The sequence below is a fragment of the Pristiophorus japonicus genome, unplaced genomic scaffold (assembly GCF_044704955.1).
Source record: "Pristiophorus japonicus isolate sPriJap1 unplaced genomic scaffold, sPriJap1.hap1 HAP1_SCAFFOLD_328, whole genome shotgun sequence".
Taxonomy (NCBI): Eukaryota; Metazoa; Chordata; class Chondrichthyes; family Pristiophoridae; genus Pristiophorus; species Pristiophorus japonicus.
Genome location: NW_027253084.1, coordinates 623,661 through 635,651, shown reverse-complemented (window position 1 = coordinate 635,651; position 11,991 = coordinate 623,661). Strand labels below are relative to the sequence as shown.

Genomic DNA, 11,991 nt, shown 5'->3' with positions numbered 1-11,991 from the left:
TGGATATATCAGACACGGTCACTCTGTGACCTTCACCTTTATTGCCAGTACCAAGGAGTACTGACCCTGGGTGGGACCTGCCCTTTTATACCTGGAAACCCAGGTGAGGAGTGTCTCCCGCAAGTTGACCCCCTGTGGTCAGGGTGTGCATTTCTAGGGTACAGGTACAGTGTGCATGAGTTACAGTTACATGACCAAATCATTACAAGATGGTTAAATACATGACACAGGGGACTTGTACGCCTTTAGTCCCATTATTTTACTGAGTACTACTTCATTAGCGATAGTGATTGTATGAAGTTCCAACCTCCCTACAGCCCCTTGCTTATCCACTATTGGGATGTTTCAGTGGCTTCGACAGTGAAGACGGAGACAATATATTTGTTGAACGTCTCTACCATTCCCCAGTCTCATTCTCCAGGGGATGAACATTTACTTTAGCCACTCTTTTCCTTGTTATGTACCTGTAGAAACTCGTACTGTGTTTTTATATTCCGTGCTTGTTTACTTTCATACTCTATCTTCCCTCTCTTTGTCATATTTGTATTTGTTCTTTGCTAGCTTTTAAACATTTCCCAATCCTCTGGTCTCCCACTGATCTTGGCCCATTGCAGGCCCTTGTTTTCAATGTGATGCCATCCCTTATTTCCTTAGTTAGGCACGGATGGTTGTCCCTTCTCTTACAGTCTTTCCATCTCATTGGGATATATTTTAGTTGCGAGTTAAGAAATATCTCCTTAAATGTCTGCCACTGATCATCAACCGTCCCGTACTTTAATCTATTTTCCCAGTCCACTTTAGCCAACTCTGCCCTCATACCTTTGTTTTCTCAATAATTTAAGCTTAGGACACTGGTTTGAGAACTAACTTACTCACCGCCCAACAGAATTCAAATTGAACCATGTTATGGTCATTCATTTCACTGCACCAGATCTAAGATAGCCTGCTCGCTGGTTGGTTCTGCAATATGCTGTTCAAGGAAACCATCCAGGATACACTCTATGAACTCTTCCTCGGGGCTACGCTGGCCAATTTGCTTTGTCCAATCAATATGTAGGTTAAAATCGCCCAGGATTCTTTCGGTGCATTTATTACAAGCCTCCACCTGCCACGATCTTGCATGGCATGGCAGGCTCGAGGGGCTCAATGGACTAATCGTGCTCCTATTTACTGCAAAATCTTCCACAGATATGTGAAGAGAAAACGATTAGTGAAGACAGACGTAGGTCTCTTGCAGTCAGATTCAGGCACTGATGTAAAGCCTGGCCAACAGGAGCTGCCATCGTACCTGGTGTTGGACCTCCTCCTTACCATGCTGGGTTGTGGGGATTGGTGCAGGGCCGGGCCGAGTGGCTCCCCCTAGCCACTCACTCACTGCTTTGGTGAACAAACCTCTATCTGCTGCTGCCCTCGACTCTCGCTGTAACTCACCTGGCCTCACTTCTGGGAAGGGGAAGGTCAGTGACATCAACCAGCCAATGGGAATAGATCCTGCCGCCAGCTTTGTGCTGGGTACCAGAGCTGTATATTCTGTGCCGAGCGCGAGTGAGAACATCCATATGTGAGGCAGGGAGTGGTCCTGAGGAACACTACCCCATTGTCTAGGCAACGGATGTCGCCACCTTAGTGCAGGCGGGAGACCAGCTACTTTAGGTGGTACTTTAGGGGGTGCCATCCTTTTGCAGGTCACTGCTGACCTTGCAGAGGATCCGGACAGATTGTCACTCCCCGCCCAGGGAGCCCTGTGTAGACAGTGTGTGAGTGAGTGTGATAATATTCACCATGAGGGAGAGTGGCTCGGACACAATGGGCCTTAAATTCCGGCCTCACCGGGTCAGGCCCAAGTGTACATGCCCCGGAAACAGGCTTTTCCGATCTGTCAAAGATTTCTCCATATGGATTCTCCATATCCCGGGGAGAAGACCATTTGTGTGGGTGAGATTGGGTCATTTGCCCAAATCATGCCCAGAGAATGTCCTTCAAACTCTTAAACCAGGTAAAAGCAGGTCGATACATTACTTTTACCAGTGTAAGAGTTCTAAAACATATCAAAAATAAACTGAAATACATATTTTTACATTAAAAACCCTTTCCACCAAGGATCATTTATTTTAAACCTTATTGAAACATGTTCAAAAAATTCCAAAACATTTTTGTAACAAAACATTTAATTGACTTTAATTTCAATTAATTTTAAATATGTGATGTGTTTTTTAATTTATTCTGTTGCTTTTCAATATTGAGGTGTTTATTCACATTGATAATAATGGGAACTCTGAAAAAGCGAGTTGCCATTATTATCACTGAGAATACTGCAGCGTGATTGGTGCTTCAGGCCCATGTGACTCCAGCTTTACTGTACGTATGGGGAAGGCCATTTCCCTAACGCTACACATGGAATGAAGGCCGCGGATGGGAATCGAAGGTTTACGTAAAATATTCTCCGGTCGGAGGCATTTGTCCGAAGGAAGCCCCCAACCGGGATTTCCCCCCCATTATCTGGCGGCATTGAGTTCTGAGGCTGTAAAGTCTCTGCTGCTTCTTATCGTTTACTGCATTTTACAATTACAACAAAGGGATATTTCAGCACATTCTTCCACTGCTCCCGGAACTTAGTCTGTGTCACGGCGTAAATACCAGTGTTTGTACAGCAACTCAGCTGCTGCAGCATGTATCCCAGTTCAGTTACAAACACAGGTATACCTACATGTCGTGTAATCCAACCAATCCGGTTTTCCACAAGAGCCACCATATACATTGCCCATAACAGGATGAAATTCCCCGAGATAACAAACAATAAAATCATGGATTTCCTGCGACTCTCCATCTCAGGGTCTCTGGGACTCTCCCCACTGCTGTGACCCCGGAGTTTCCTGCGAGCTCTGCTGGCCATTAAAATGTGTCTGACAGTGAGAGCATTGAGCAGCAGGATCAGAATAAATGGGACACACGGGGTTAGAATATAATGAAGTAGTTCGAATACTGCCCAGCCCAGTGATGTATAATTAGTGTGATACAGATCACAAAACCATGGGTCGTTAGCAAGCACATACCAACCTGAGAACATAAAATACCAGGGTATGTTCTTTAAACAGCTCAGCACAGTCACTGTTCCCAGAACCACAGCCGCCGTTCTCTCGGTGCTATATTTAGTTTTCAGCTTCTGGCAACAAATGGCCACAAATCGATCGAAGGTGAAAGTGACGGTGAACCAGACAGAACAGTCTGTGGCTGCATAGAGCAGGATGGCGTGGATATTACACAGGGGGATGGAATACACGAAAATAAACTGTTCCCTATAACGAATCGGAATGTGCCTCAGTATCAGATCCAGGATCACGACCAGTAGATCCGCTGTTGCCATGGCCACCAGGTAACGAGTGACACATTTGGAGAGTCCACACTTTCCCCGGGACAGGATCATTATCGTCACTAAGTTCACTGTGAGGAAAGGAAATAACCAGTTAAATTAAACATCAGGCTGGGAGCAAGAGCAGAAGATTGATGGGATTCGGTCTGCAATCTGCAAATCATTAGTGACATGAAATGATATAATCTAATTCTCGTACCTGAGGAAATGAATGCAGGGTTTATTGCAAAAATAATAAGGAATCAATAAATGAAATGGGGATAAAGACAACATGAAATGAACAGATGTTTGATCAATGAGACATTAAATGATGGATCTACCTTTAGCTCAGCAGGCAACAACACTGCCCAAGGTAACAGGGGCACACGGGTCAAGAACCTCTCAGGAAGCCTTCGTGTCCCGGGATCAGTCAGCACCGAGAGCGGTGGGATTCGCTTCTGTGCCGCTGTGTTGGTGGGAGGGGGCGGTGATGGGGGGAGAGGGAGGGAGACCCTCATTGTATTCTTGTTCCTGCTGAGGATCTGGATTCTATTTAGAACTGAAAGTGAGTGTAACAGAAATAAACATCGACTGCAATTTTGGCTTGCAATAATTACAGGTGGTTCTACTTAAAATGTATGAAGCTAATATGACGATGTTAGGTTATTAAATACAAATGTACAGCAGTTAGAAAGATAACTGGGCTGCAGGAAGTATATTGAACAATGAGCTTTACACCTTTTTGTTGAAATTGTCGCTCATTGAAAGTAAGAATTTCCGAATAACATGGCAAAGAATGGACTCTGAATAAAATAAATGGTTATCATTGACCAGGGAATGTCCAACTAAATGCTTTGTTTTAGCATCGAAATCGGACGACTTATTCCACAGGTAAAGTGCTGCCCAATGTTTCTGTAAAGTATCTGAACACAAATGGATAAGAGTTATTCTTGTTTTCTTTCACATGTTGCTTTCCAACTTGTGCATAGTATATGAGATGGAAAAATATCAAAGGATTGTTTGATCATTAATACTTCAGTTACAATCAGCTGACATTCTTTATGCTGAATGAAAGCAGGGCACAACAGAGAATTACTCCGATTCTCACTGAGAGACCCACTGAGCTGTGGCAGACATACATGAGAGGCAATTGTAAACTCAAAACAAAGATTGCAAATAAATGTCTGGAAATCTGACTGAATGAGCATTTAGTGAGAATGAAAATGACCCTGATAAATCTGTTCCAACCATCAGAAGCAGTGGCAGTAATGCAGAACTGGAGAATGTGGAAAATGAGGCACTGGCTGGAAATGAATGATTCGAAACATAGAAACATAGAAAATAGGAGCAGGAGTAGGCCATTCGGCCCTTCGAGTATGCACCACCATTCAATATGATCAAGGCTGATCCTCTATCTCAACACCATACCCCGCTTTTCCCTCATACCCCTGGATAACCTTTATAGAAATATAGAAAATAGGAGAAACATAGAAAATAGGAGATATTTCAGTGATTTAAGAAGGTGTGTATGATCTGTCAGGATTTGTTCTTCGCACTGTGTGAAAGTAAACATGGCGAGCATTCGGTGAACACAACAGTAAAATACCGTGGATGATGAACGTCTGAAATAAAAATAGAAAATCTGAGAGATAATCAACAGGTCAGCCAGCACCTGAGGAGAGAGAAACACAGTGACTGTTTCAGGTCAATCACCTGTCGTCATTTGGTGACAAGTTCCCGAAACGCAGAAAACCTGCTTCTGATCTGATACAAATGTGCAGTGTAGCGAGGATTCGGAAATTCGGGAAATAAAGTGTCTCAACCAATATCTTTGCTTGAGTTCAATATAGAACATTTGAATCTTGATGGACCAATATCATTTACAAAATCAATAGCCGACTGCACTGTGATGGACAGTAGTGAGGTACCAGATACACTAACAGTGAGGTACCAGATACACTAACAGTGAGGTACCAGATACACTAACAGCGAGGTACCAGATACACTAACAGCGAGGTACCAGATACACTAACAGCGAGGTACCAGATAAACTAACAGCGAGGTACCAGATACACTAACAGCGAGGTACCAGTGACACTAACAGTGAGGTACCAGATACACTAAAAGCGAGGTACCAGATACACTAACAGTGAGGTACCAGATACACTAACAGTGAGGTACCAGATACACTAACAGCGAGGTACCAGATACACTAACAGCGAGGTACCAGATATACTAACAGCGAGGTACCACATACACTAACAGCGAGGTACCAGATACACTAACAGCGAGGTACCAGATACACTAACAGCGAGGTACCAGATACACTAACAGCGAGGTACCAGATACACTAACAGCGAGGTACCGGATACACTAACAGCGAGGTACCGGATACACTAACAGTGAGGTACCGGATACACTAACAGTGAGGTACCGGATACACTAACAGTGAGGTACCGGATACACTAACAGTGAGGTATCTGATACACTAACAGTGAGGTACCAGATACACTAACAGTGAGGTACTAGATACACTAACAGTGAGGTACCAGGGACACAACAGTGAGGTACCAGATACACTAACAGTGAGGTACCAGGGACACAAAAGCGAGATACCAGACACACTAACAGTGAGGTACCAGATACACTAACAGCGAGGTACCAGATACACTAACAGCGAGGTACCAGATACACTAACAGCGAGGTACCAGATACACTAACAGCGAGGTACCAGATACACTAACAGCGAGGTACCAGATACACTAACAGCGAGGTACCAGATACACTAACAGCGAGGTACCAGATACACTAACAGCGAGGTACCAGTTACACTAACAGCGAGGTACCAGATACACTAACAGCGAGGTACCAGATACACTAACAGCGAGGTACCAGATACACTAACAGCGAGGTACCAGATACACTAACAGCGAGGTACCAGATACACTAACAGCGAGGTACCAGATACACTAACAGTGAGGTACCAGATACACTAACAGTGAGGTACCAGATACACTAACAGCGAGGTACCAGATACACTAACAGCGAGGTACCAGATACACTAACAGTGAGGTACCAGATACACTAACAGTGAGGTACCAGATACACGAACAGCGAGGTACCAGATACACTAACAGCGAGGTACCAGATACACTAACAGTGAGGTACCAGATACACTAACAGTGAGGTACCAGATACACTAACAGTGAGGTACCAGATACACTAACAGTGAGGTACCAGATACACGAACAGTGAGGTACCAGATACACTAACAGTGAGGTACCAGGGACACTAACAGTGAGGTACCAGATACACTAACAGTGAGGTACCAGATACACTAACAGTGAGGTACCAGATACACTAACAGTGAGGTACCAGGGACACAACAGTGAGGTACCAGATACACTAACAGTGAGGTACCAGATACACTAAAAGTGAGGTACCAGATACACTAACAGTGAGGTACCAGATACACTAACAGTGAGGTACCAGGGACACTAACAGTGAGGTTCCAGATACACTAACAGTGAGGTACCAGATACACTAACAGTGAGGTACCAGATACACTAACAGCGAGGTACCAAATACACTAACAGTGAGGTACCAGATACACTAACAGCGAGGTACCAGATACACTAACAGCGAGGTACCAGATACACTAACAGTGAGGTACCAGATACACTAACAGTGAGGTACCAAGGACACTAACAGTGAGGTACCAGATACACTAACAGTGAGGTACCAGATACACCAAAAACGAGGTAACAGATACACTAACAGTGAGGTACCAGATACACTAACAGCGAGGTACCAGATAGACTAACAGCGAGGTACCAGAAACACTAACAGCGATGTACCAGATACACTAACAGCGAGGTACCAGATACACTAACAGTGAGGTACCAGATACACTAACAGCGAGGTACCAGATACACTAACAGCGAGGTACCAGTGACACTAACAGTGAGGTACCAGATACACTAACAGCGAGGTACCAGATACACTAACAGTGAGGTACCAGATACACTAACAGTGAGGTACCAGATACACTAACAGCGAGGTACCAGATACACTAACAGCGAGGTACCAGATACACTAACAGTGAGGTACCAGATACACTAACAGTGAGGTACCAGGGACACTAACAGCGAGGTACCAGATACACTAACAGCGAGGTACCAGATACACTAACAGCGAGGTACCAGATACACTAACAGCGAGGTATCAGATACACTAACAGCGAGGTACCAGATACACTAACAGCGAGGTACCAGATACACTAACAGCGAGGTACCAGATACACTAACAGCGAGGTACCAGATACACTAACAGCGAGGTACCAGATACACTAACAGCGAGGTACCGGATACACTAACAGTGAGGTACCGGATACACTAACAGTGAGGTACCGGATACACTAACAGTGAGGTACCAGATACACTAACAGCGAGGTACCGGATACACTAACAGTGAGGTACCGGATACACTAACAGTGAGGTACCGGATACACTAACAGTGAGGTACCGGATACACTAACAGTGAGGTACCTGATACACTAACAGTGAGGTACCAGATACACTAACAGTGAGGTACTAGATACACTAACAGTGAGGTACCAGATACACTAACAGTGAGGTACCAGGGACACAAAAGCGAGATACCAGACACACTAACAGTGAGGTACCAGATACACTAACAGTGAGGTACCAGATACACTAACAGCGAGGTACCAGATACACTAACAGCGAGGTACCAGATACACTAACAGCGAGGTACCAGATACACGAACAGCGAGGTACCAGATACACTAACAGCAAGGTACCAGATACACTAACAGTGAGGTACCAGATACACTAACAGTGAGGTACCAGATACACTAACAGTGAGGTACCAGATACACTAACAGTGAGGTACCAGATACACGAACAGTGAGGTACCAGATACACTAACAGTGAGGTACCAGGGACACTAACAGTGAGGTACCAAATACACTAACAGTGAGGTACCAGATACACTAACAGTGAGGTACCAGGGACACAACAGTGAGGTACCAGATACACTAACAGTGAGGTACCAGATACACTAAAAGTGAGGTACCAGATACACTAACAGTGAGGTACCAGATACACTAACAGTGAGGTACCAGGGACACTAACAGTGAGGTTCCAGATACACTAACAGTGAGGTACCAGATACACTAACAGTGAGGTACCAGATACACTAACAGCGAGGTAACAGATACACTAACAGTGAGGTACCAGATACACTAACAGCGAGGTACCAGATACACTAACAGCGAGGTACCAGATACACTAACAGTGAGGTACCAGATACACTAACAGTGAGGTACCAGGGACACTAACAGTGAGGTACCAGATACACTAACAGTGAGGTACCAGATACACCAAAAGCGAGGTAACAGATACACTAACAGTGAGGTACCAGATACACTAACAGCGAGGTACCAGATACACTAACAGCGATGTACCAGATACACTAACAGCGAGGTACCAGATACACTAACAGTGAGGTACCAGATACACTAACAGTGAGGTACCAGATACACTAACAGTGAGGTACCAGATACACTAACAGTGAGGTACCAGATACACTAACAGTGAGGTACCAGATACACTAACAGCGAGGTACCAGATACACTAACAGCGAGGCACCAGATACACTAACAGTGAGGTACCAGATACACTAACAGTGAGGTACCAGATACACTAACAGTGAGGTACCAGATACACTAACAGTGAGGTACCAGATACACTAACAGCGAGGTACCAGATACACTAACAGCGAGGTACCAGATACACTAACAGCGAGGTACTAGATACACTAACAGTGAAGTACCAGATACACTAACAGTGAGGTACCAGATACACTAACAGTGAGGTACCAGATACACTAACAGTGAGGTACCAGATACACTAACAGTGAGGTACCAGATACACTAACAGCGAGGTACCAGATTCACTAACAGTGAGATTCCAGATACACTAACAGCGAGGTACCAGATACACTAACAGCGAGGTACCAGATACACTAACAGTGAGGTACCAGATACACTAACAGCGAGGTACCAGATACACTAACAGTGAGGTACCAGATACACTAACAGGGAGGTACCAGATACACTAACAGCGAGGTACCAGATACACTAACAGTGACGTACCAGATACACTAACAGTGAGGTACCAGATACACTAACAGTGAGATTCCAGGGACACTAACAGTGAGGTACCAGATACACTAACAGTGAGGTACCAGATAAACTAACAGTGAGGTACCAGATACACTAACAGTGAGGTACCAGATACACTAACAGTGAGATTCCAGGGACACTAACAGTGAGGTACCAGATACACTAACAGCGAGGTACCAGATACACTAACAGTGAGGTACCAGATACACTAACAGCGAGGTACCGGATACACTAACAGTGAGGTACCGGATACACTAACAGAGAGGTACCAGATACACTAACAGTGAGGTACCAGATACACTAACAGCGAGGTACCAGGTACACTAACAGTGAGGTACCAGATACACTAACAGTGAGGTACCAGATACACTAACAGTGAGGTACCAGATACACTAACAGTGAGGTACCAGATACACTAACAGTGAGATTCCAGGGACACTAACAGCGAGGTACCAGATACACTAACAGCGAGGTCCCAGATACACTAACAGTGATGTACCAGATACACTAACAGTGAGGTACCAGATACACTAACAGTGAGGTACCAGTTACACTGACAGTGAGATACCAGGTACACCAACAGCGAGGTACCAGATACACGAACAGTGAGGTACCAGATACACTAACAGCGAGGTACCAGATACACTAACAGCGTGGTACCAGATACACTAACAGTGAGGTACCAGATACACTAACAGCGAGGTACCAGATACACTAACAGTGAGGTACCAGATACACTAACAGCGAGGTACCAGATACACTAACAGTGAGGTATCAGATACACTAACAGTGAGGTACCAGATACACTAACAGTGAGGTACCAGATACACTAACATTGAGGTACCAGGGACACTAACAGTGAGGTACCATATACACTAACATTGAGGTACCAGATACACTAACAGTGAGGTACCAGATACACTAACAGTGAGGTACCAGATACACTAACAGTGAGGTACCAGATACACTAAAAGTGAGGTACCAGATACACTAACAGTGAGGTACCAGATACACTAACAGCGAGGTACCAGATACACTAACAGCGAGGTACCAGATACAATAACAGCGAGGTACCAGATTAACTAACAGCGAGGTACCAGATACACTAACAGCGAGGTACCAGATACACTAACAGTGAGGTACCAGATACACTAACAGTGAGGTACCAGATACACTAACAGCGAGGTACCAGATACACTAACAGTGAGGTACCAGATACACTAACAGCGAGGTACCAGATACACTAACAGTGAGGTACCAGATACACTAACAGTGTGGTACCAGATACACTAATAGTGAGGTACCAGATACACTGACAGTGAGGTACCAGATACACTAACAGTGAGGTACCAGATACACTAACAGTGAGGTACCAGATACACTAACAGTGAGGTACCAGATACACTAACAGCGAGGTACCAGATACACTGACAGTGAGGTACCAGATACACTGACAGTGAGGTACCAGATACACTGACAGTGAGGTACCAGATACACTAACAGAGAGGTACCAGATACACTAACAGCGAGGTACCAGATACATTAACAGCGAGGTACCAGATACACTAACAGTGAGGTACCAGATACACTAACAGCGAGGTACCAGATACACTGACAGTGAGGTACCAGATACACTAAGTGAGGTATCAGATACTCTAACAGTGAGGTCCCAGATACACTAACAGCGAGTTACTAGATACACTAACAGCGAGGTCCCAGATACACTAACAGCAGTGAGGATGTGCCAGTCTTATTAAACTACAACACGTGCGTAAACAAAATGCAGCAGTTTGAAAGCCAGAATACCATTAATAATGGATTATCCCCTGGTACAGAGCAAGAATGATATTACAGTGAAACATGATTTATATATTTAATAACTGAACATAGATACTTACTCGGAACACCAAAAGCAGCCAGTAGAGGATAGTAAATACGTTGTATGTCGAACAATAATATTCTTATCTTCGCTTTTAGATGAAATCCAGCAACAATTGCTAGATATTCCTCAGTCATGGGAGGCGGTGGTGGGGCGGGAGGTACGACCATGACTTCCCTTCTGTGACTCACTTCTGGTATCTGTGCTGGAGGAGACCTGCTGATTGTGTGAGGTGAAACATTGAAGGGAGCTCCTTACATCGAGTAGAGCGAAATCCCCGATGACATCATTAGGCATCACTGTAACTGACATTAATCACAGACATTGAACAAACAGACTCATTGAACCATTGTCAACACAATATTTCACTGCAACTTAATCCAGCTCACCGTATTGTACACAGTTTTAAATTAAAAGGGAGATAATGTGTGATTTTTTACACACCCATAAAATACCGAGGACAAAGATAACATAGTTTATATTCCTGTATTGAATTAAAATTGAGAACAAAAGATGCGAAAGTGACAGAAACAAAGGAGGTATAAAAGATGAAAA

General features: G+C 44.3%; 1 protein-coding gene across 1 annotated transcript; it reads right to left on the bottom strand.

The window, feature by feature from the left end:
- Nucleotides 1-2,542: 2,542 nt before the first annotated feature.
- On the bottom strand, nucleotides 2,543-11,606 carry LOC139249588 (probable G-protein coupled receptor 139). Its single transcript, XM_070872527.1, has 2 exons — nucleotides 11,456-11,606; nucleotides 2,543-3,441 (listed from the first exon to the last, which is right to left on the bottom strand). The coding sequence occupies exons 1-2, from the start codon at nucleotides 11,604-11,606 to the stop codon at nucleotides 2,543-2,545; spliced, it is 1,050 nt and encodes a 349-aa protein (XP_070728628.1).
- Nucleotides 11,607-11,991: the final 385 nt, after the last annotated feature.

Excerpts from the sequence above, each read along its gene's own strand:
- LOC139249588 (XM_070872527.1), bottom strand. The coding sequence starts at position 11,606 with ATGGTCGTACCTCCCGCCCCACCACCGCCTCCCATGACTGAGGAATAT. Across the intron at positions 3,442-11,455 it reads GGCTGCTTTTGGTGTTCCGA|TGAACTTAGTGACGATAATG; the intron begins GTAAGTATCTAT and ends CTTTCCTCACAG.